This window comes from Rhea pennata, chromosome 15 (genome assembly GCF_028389875.1).
Source record: "Rhea pennata isolate bPtePen1 chromosome 15, bPtePen1.pri, whole genome shotgun sequence".
Taxonomy (NCBI): Eukaryota; Metazoa; Chordata; class Aves; order Rheiformes; family Rheidae; genus Rhea; species Rhea pennata.
In genome coordinates, this window is record NC_084677.1 from 10,345,607 (window position 1) to 10,353,724 (window position 8,118).

The window sequence follows — 8,118 nt, forward strand, 5'->3', positions numbered from 1 at the left end:
TAAACCCTTTTATTACCCAAATGATAGTTAACTTCTGCATGCAAACATTGCTCTCCCAAGGCACATGCACCTCACTCAGAAACCACCACTGAGGCTTAAAAAAGCACCAATCTGGGAGTTTAAACATGTTTAAGAATTTCTGCAACCTCCTTTAAAGCAGTTGCATTCCTGCATTCACAATCCTGTGCTAACTCCTCAATCTTGTTTCAATAGTTACCTGGATCTCCAGACAGCAGTCATTGTCCGGTGGTAGACCTTTCTCATCAGCAGGTTGCAAGGTGACATGTACTCAATTAACAAATAAGATCACAGTATAGTCCTATATTAGGAAAACTGCCACACGAGTTATGTAAATGTGAATAGGAAGTAAGTCACAAATCATCTTCTACATGAAGCCTTATAGAAATCCATGCTGTAAATTGCACTGCAGATGGTAAAGTTTGCAGTGGAAATGCTGCATGCTTTCTCAGAAGTCACTCTTTTCACAATACATTTCTATTTAGTAATTCTACAAAAATTGCCAGGCTGGCTCCAATGGGACTGTGTTATGAAATAATTATTCCAAAACAGTTGGTCAACTAAAAATGTCAAAAATACTTATTTCAGGAGTCTCTATATCAGGGTAATCACAATGCATTTGTGCAGTATTAAAGTGCATACCCTTACTACAGGTAAACTGTAGTAATACCAAAAAGAATGTGTTTGGTCTCTAAACCTGGCTTAAAACATGAAGAATGTAAAATTGACAGGGACCTAAAGTCATAGGAAATTCAAACAAAGGAAGCCTTCTTATAGCACCACTGGTTTTCCTCCATCAGATACGTGGAAGATCTGCAGTACCTACTGATACAAACCCAGATTTTATAAAAATGAACAATGGAACCGTGAGGTGATCTTCAGGATTATTTTAAGCAAGAGATACAACAGCGCAGCTTGTATGTGTCACCAGTGCCCAATACTGCAGAACTATATCCATGAGGAATCCACATTTATATGACAAGAGTTTGATTTAGCAATAAATTAGAAACATGGAGCTAGGACAGACCATTTTTAACTTCTTAACTTCATTTTCTAGTTCAGTCAATAGACCTCTGTCTCCAGGTGACCAAATTTCTGCCTCAGAAGCTCATAAAGCTCACTTTCTGGTATTGAGGCTCAAACTGATCACACTTGAACATTTCGGGGCCATCTACAGTGCAGACTTTGTGACCTTTAACTGAATGCAACAGATGCAAGAGAAAAACCAGCCTTTTTAACCCTTGTTTTCTTCTCAGTCAAGTTGCAACTCCCTTTACTATGGGACCCATGGGTGCACCACCAGAATGCGTAAACATTTTTTACAACTCTACTGCTAACTACTTGTTCATCAGAGAAAAGACACATTAGATTAAGACCGTAACTACCTGCCAAGAAAAAACTAAGATCTGCTTGTTTAGGAATAACCATCACCTTCTGATTTTCCTCATAAGAAAATAATCATTCAACGAACGTACTGCAGTTTGGCAAGTTACAAACTATGCAATTTAAAGAGTGTGCCTAAAGAGTCATTTCCATCCCAAGGCTCTTGAAAAGTTTTGTGATGGAAGCAGCACCTTCAACATACAGCACTTCCAGTCAAACTATTGTACTTACGATCAAGACAGATCACCAAGAAGGAAAATTATTCCCAACTGTTTGTATCAAGGAAAATCATGAATTCAATGCAACTGCTTTAAAGCATGTTGAAAAAGATACGTTGAGTTTCCATATGGACTTTCCTAAGACTCCAAAGAAAGTAAAGTAAGGCAAAGGATTTCCAGCTAATGTTGGCTGAAGGGCAATGCAGTCAGCCCAGAAGCTTCCTTCCTGTTCTCTATGATCTGCAAGTAGCTCTTCGTCCACAGCGATTTGCCATGTTCCGCTCTGAAAGAAACTGTTGATTTTTCTGTCAAGTATTCTGTGCCCTCATGTATCAGATGCCTGAAACAGAATGATAACACAACACTAGATATTCACTGCTTGCTGGTCCAAAACTCTACTCCCCTGCTTCAAAGTGGTTTAAAAAGATCCAAAACCAAACAGTTAGGTCTGCATGGCACCATGCAGAGCAGCTGCAGAGCAGCTACCCTACACAAAATTTTTATGCTTCCAAGAACCATCAAACTGGAAATTTGAGGAAAAATTTGATTTACTCCAACCTTCAGTTACTCTCTGATTAGTTTTGAAAGAAGTTGTGTGTGATCCAAAAACAAGCTTCAAGTATCTACTAAAGTACTCCACAATCCTGTGTCTTAAAACTTTTTAAATAATCTTTTAACACAACTAGAAAGTAGCTTCTGGCAGGGCATCTTCTATTATTTAGCCTACAGGTGAAGCTATGGAGTTGTACATGTTTAGAGACAAACATATCTAGGAGGTGACCCAACCAGAGGATAGAAAAGTACGTCGAGTTCCCCTCTCTTTTAGAGTTTTGCACAACTCATTCAAAAAACAGTAACTATTAACAGCATGTTATATCATTAACATAAATGAAAGTTGCTATCACAGACAGTGCAGAACCCAAATGTCCGCGACAAGTCCTTAACTTGCAATATCTTATTTTTCAAAAAAAGCCTGAACTTTAGCAATGTTAAATAGCTGTCTGTTACAAGCATTCTTGCAGGTGTGGATAGGAAATCATTAAGATATTGACTGGAAACACCAAAGTCCATTTGAACAATTTATTAGTATCCTCTTTTACAAGTTTTAGAAAAAGAATCCCAGGATTTTGCCTCCTGTGTGTTTTCGCCTAGCCTCCTCGTGGTCCATGATGCCAGCTGAGGTTGTCAGTACTATGTACCTAGTAAGAAAGAGAAAATGCTCAGTAATTTAAATTGTCCTATACTCATGCAGAGCTGACAACACTAACTTCATTTTCATACAATAGTTAAGATCCGTTTCTGTTAGAATTGGCCTAATATAACTAAGATTAGGTTAGCAATTATCAGACAACAATAATGAACAACTCCTCTCACAAAGTACAAATTTGAAGCAAACAATGGACATTCAGACATCAGATTTCCAAATATTTGCATAGTCTCAACAAGTTTTCATATAGCTTCCTACTGTAAAGCCTGTTCAGCTGTTCCAGTACCACCAACTCTATACTTTCTAGACAAAGTCTGCTGCTGTTTTAAGCAGATATTTTTCTTCAGAGCAGGTATAGCTGCCATGGTGCCAGATAGCTCAAAGTCTGAATGTTTTATCACTCTGTTTTGAACATAGTTCACTGTGATGCACATAGGTATCTGTACTGACAACTAAAGCAGCCTTAGTAATTTCTAATACCAACACCTGGATTATCAGTATACTCCATCTACACAGCTTGATGACTGAAACCACTCTACAAATATTCTTGAAAAATTCTCAATATAACAATACATAGTAGTAAGATATAGGTACAGCAAAACTAAGCAGCTTAACACTGGAGCTTTAACAAAAAAAAAATGATAAGAACTATTAATCCTGCCTTTGTCAGGACAGACTAGATGAACCACTGAAGACTCTTCTAAGCTCTGTTCAGAATTCTGGTACACTGTGATTCATTACTCGTGACTTAGTCAATTTTGGGTATGAACATCATACTGCAAAATAGCAGGATTCTCTGTTATGCAGGTTTGTTTAACAGAAGCCCTAAATCTTGCATCACTTAATATCCAATTCATTTACTCACAATGAGCATGACTAAGGTACTATGATACTATGACCTACTTTCACTGATCTGGTAACTTAGATTACTCTCTCTCTCTAACTGTAGACCACCACCAACAAAATCGAGCATGAAAAATTCAATAGCTGGTTTCGCCATTTCTTCTACAGTTTCAGCGCAAAGCAAAAACAGGTCCTTGCTAAGTACAGCCACTTTAAAACTGCTTTAAAAAAAGCATTTATATGGAAGTTTAACTTCCAGGCTGGTGTTTACCTTCAGACTCTTCAGAGAAGAAAAGTGTCAGATGCTGTCCAACTGAAGCAGTATGAAAGCGTAACAAAAAACTCCTTCCATACATTCCCTTCTCCAACTTGTTTTATATAGGACAGGTATTTAACTCCTCTACATACTCACCCAAATTGACGTGAAGGCAGTAGATTGTTCTGCCACTTTTCCAAATCCTTCAGCTGAACATCAAATCTGGGACTGATTACACCACACTATAAAACAGAACTCCATTACAAACTGAAAAACTTCATGAACTGCACTTATATATACATTTGTCATTCCAACTCACTGTATGAAAGAATTTAACAAATGTAATTCAAATTTTTTTGATCAGCAAAAAATTGAAACACTAAGAAGAATTCTCCATTACTCTTATTACTATGAAACAAGACTTTCCTCAGAGAAGTGAAAACTCTCATATAGCTGCACAGCTTTTATTTCCTTAGCCCCGTTTCTACTTCCTTGCCTACGCAGAATGATTTGTTTTGCTGCTGAAGCTAAATTAACAATTTAATGGCTAGACCTGGAAGAGTACAAAAGTATATTAATCCACTAAATATTCTACATCATCAAAACCACCTTAGATTATCCAGGGGTATTTTACTTGCAAAACCATCATAGTGTGTTAACCAAAAAAAAATGTAGATTTTTAAACAGGGGAAAATTAAACATACATAAAACTCATCATTTTTTTTTCATGTTAATTGTATTAATTATTATCCAGGACCTCCACTACCATCTTCAGTTAGCTCATTAGCTCCAAACAGCTTAACAAATATCCAGAACAAAAACAGAAGTATACCTTCTGCACAGACATTTTACTGAACAAAATTATTTTTCTATTACTTCTACCGAGAGAAATATTATATTCAGTTGTACTACTCAAAATGATCTACAAAAATCATTCAGTTCAAGGAACACTATACTCAAAACTGACATGTATTAGGAAACCTAACACTATCCAGATGATTAGTGCTATAGTTCTCTCTCTACTACACTCAAAATTTTTAACTGCAACATTTGTTCATCATGATAATACTTCCCAGCATATTTTGAATGATTAATTTTTTGATTTATTGAAGAACCACCTCTCACTTAATAGTTTAATTGGAAATAATGATAAATGGCAGTCATCACTAGACTGCCCAGCAAGACAAAAGACAACAAATGCACACACAAAAAAAATAAATAAATGAAAGAAAGGGCAATTGCCAAAACATACATAAATACTTCATTTGCCGCAAGAACTTAAGCAGCACCAATATAATTAGAGAATGTACCATTTAACTTTTCCATAACTGCAAGCAAAGCCCATCTATCAGCAGCAGAAAGGATTGTCTTCTCACTATTTACAGGTATCAAGCATCAACTAGAAAGCAACTCAGCTGCTATCCATCAGCACAAGTCTTCGAAATAGCTTAAACATAAAAGAAACCAGGAAACCACCAGGTAACCAAACAGAGAGAAATACAATATACTTGCAACCTTGTATTCTGTGTTTGAAACTAGAAAAAAAAATATCAAGCAAGGCTAAAGATAACATCCATACTACTCTCCATGTACGTCAAGTTGACAAATACCACCCTACATGTAACTCTTTCGCAAACTCTTTTGCTACATGTAACTCTTTCAAAACTGTAGCAAATATGAAAAAATCTTAGAGTTGAACAATTTCCCAGAGAACTAAGTTCAAAGACAAATCCTACCTTGTTGAGTCTGCCTGTGAGGTTGACAACAATCTTCCCAGCTCTGTGATCATCAATTATCTCAAATTCACCAATGTAACCTGTAACAGATTAGAAAGCAGATAAAACCAGATGTATAACGCAGTTATACACAAATCATTTTAACTAAGGTACACAAAAATTGTTCAAATATCTTCATTTAATTAAGTCTAAAAAGCACCTTAAAAACAGCATCTAGGTAATTTCTTAACAGTTTGTTTTCAGCAAACAGTTTAACCAACTTTGGTGAACCTAGTGTGGCTAAAATGCACCAAAGGACCATTTGTTGTATTTAACTATATTCTGTAAAGCTAGAACACATGTGGAACATTGGAAGGAGAATTAGCTTTTTGAACTTGTCTCACACCTGTAGAATCCTACAGTAGTTTTATGCCTTATAAAGTTTTTTTTTTTTAAGAATATAGTAATGAGATAAATTTATCCACCCACCCCAACAAAGTTAATAGCAAATTCACCTAAAATAACTCATGGAGTCATTCTACAACAAATATTACCATCAAGTAATTGTATAAGTCTAAAAAGGACTATATTGCCAGTTTAATAACATGCTCAAGCTTTTCCCAAATACATCCTTCCCTAAAGCAAACTAGCCAGAAACCATGAATGAGTGCTTGCCATTCCCCAGGAGATTTTTGTTTCATTTAAACCATTTACCATATTAAAACTAGAGAGAAGAACCAATCTAAAATTATCATACTAGACCTTGTTTGTGATCCTTCATAAAAAAAAGATCATTTGTGTGGCCTACTTACCATGCTTCATCATCACAGTTAAAAACCGGACAATTACTTTGGAGCATGGCCTAATGAGAACTTGACGTTTTCCACGTTTCTCTGCATTGTTGATGCTTTTAAGAGCATCGGCCAGAACGTTCATGCGCACCATGGTGCCTGTGGAGAAAAAGAGAAGCAGTTTTTCATCGTGGATGTGTTTAGAAGCATACTTTTTTATCCTGGAAGATCTAGTATTCTCACAAAAAGTTACACTAAAGCTTAAAAAGCATTTTTAGGCTAACAAACAGGTCAACTCAACAGATCAACTTACTTAAGTCCAAAGGGATTCATAACTATCATAACAACCTGAGACACCTGACATACTGTTACTTGAATATGGCTTCAGTATCAGTAGACACACACACACGCAAATTTAAAATTCACTATCTAGAAGACATTACATCAACATGACACCTTTCCTAGGTGAATTATTTTGGGCTTTAAAACTCATGGAGCATTAGCTCTGTTTGGAAAGTAACATATATATGACATTAAACATACTTGACACAGTGCTCTCAAAAGGGCACCGGGCATGAATCTTTTTGTTCCAGCGACAAAACGAGAGCTCTCCCAGTACCACAAGGCATTACATGACTTGATGCTGTCGTGCCACTTACTAATAGAGCCAGTGCACTGCCAGAGCTACACAGGAAGGTGCTCCTGACGCTGGGCCCAAGGGGCCAAGTCAAGCCATTCCCGAGATGGCCGGGTCCTGCAGCACATGAGGGGTTTTACCACTGGGCAGGGCCCCCGGAGCAGCAGCCCCCGCTCGCTGCTGCCCCAAGGCGAGCCCAGCCGGCAAGCCCCCGTCCGCGGTGAGCCGCCCGCTCCCCAAACCCGGCACTCCCCTCCTGAGGCCCCGGCACATGATGCCCGCTGCCTCCAGCCCAGGCCTGGCGCCCGGCTGGCCGAGCCCGGCCTCCCCCTGCGCCGCCCCGGGCTGGCCTGGCGCCGCGGCCCCCGCCCGCAGCTCCGCCGAGAGCAGAGCCACAGCCCGGAGGCGCTGCCCCCCACCCCCTGCTCAGGAGGCTGCAGAGAGCGCCAGGCAAGGCGCCGGCAGCCCAAAGCCGGTGGGGCCGGTCGGGCGCAGCCTGGCGGCCCCGGAGAGGCGGGCGGCGGCCGCCGCGGGGCCCGGATGGCCCCAGTACGCGGCGGATGGCGGCCGGGACGCAGCAGCACCCCCCACTCACCGGTGCAGCAAGATGGCGGAAAAGGAAGGGGCCCGGCCCCCGCGCGGGCTTATGGGAAGTTGCAGGCGCGCAGGGCGCCCGGACGAGTCTCGCGAGACTTGCCGCCCCAGTCGGGAGGCGCCGCTCGCGAGGCCCGGCCATCCTCTATTGGCCCCGTGCCGCTCCCAGCGGGCCCGCGGCGGCGCTTCCGCTGTCTCCTATAGCAACGCGCACGCTCCCGCGGAGGCCCGCGCTACGGCCGCTTGCAAGGGCCAAAATTAGTGGCGAGCGCGGGCGAACCCGAAACGCTGAATTGCCGCCGACAGTAGCTCCTCGGCTGCGACACGGGTGCAAACGGATCGCGCACCGCGGCCGAGCTGCAAAACGTCTGCGTTTGGTGGGAGAGAATCCAAGAGGTGAGCCCTAACCAGCGTCCAGCTGCCTCTGTTCGCACCCACCCACAGGCGGCAAGCTCC

At 41.0% G+C, this 8,118-nt stretch overlaps 1 protein-coding gene across 2 annotated transcripts; it reads right to left on the reverse strand.

Annotated features, from left to right (window-relative positions):
• Window positions 1-2,685: 2,685 nt before the first annotated feature.
• Window positions 2,686-7,684, reverse strand: RPS15A (ribosomal protein S15a). 2 transcript variants are annotated; one of them, XM_062588055.1, is made up of 5 exons: window positions 7,664-7,684; window positions 6,453-6,590; window positions 5,662-5,741; window positions 4,082-4,167; window positions 2,686-2,818 (listed from the first exon to the last, which is right to left on the reverse strand). In XM_062588055.1, exons 2-5 carry the CDS (start codon window positions 6,583-6,585, stop codon window positions 2,725-2,727), a joined length of 393 nt encoding a protein of 130 aa, XP_062444039.1. In that variant the 5' UTR covers window positions 6,586-6,590; window positions 7,664-7,684; the 3' UTR covers window positions 2,686-2,724. The 2 variants fall into 2 exon arrangements, with proteins under 2 accessions (XP_062444039.1, XP_062444038.1); XM_062588054.1 differs by lacking the exon at window positions 7,664-7,684 and adding an exon at window positions 7,091-7,185.
• Window positions 7,685-8,118: the final 434 nt, after the last annotated feature.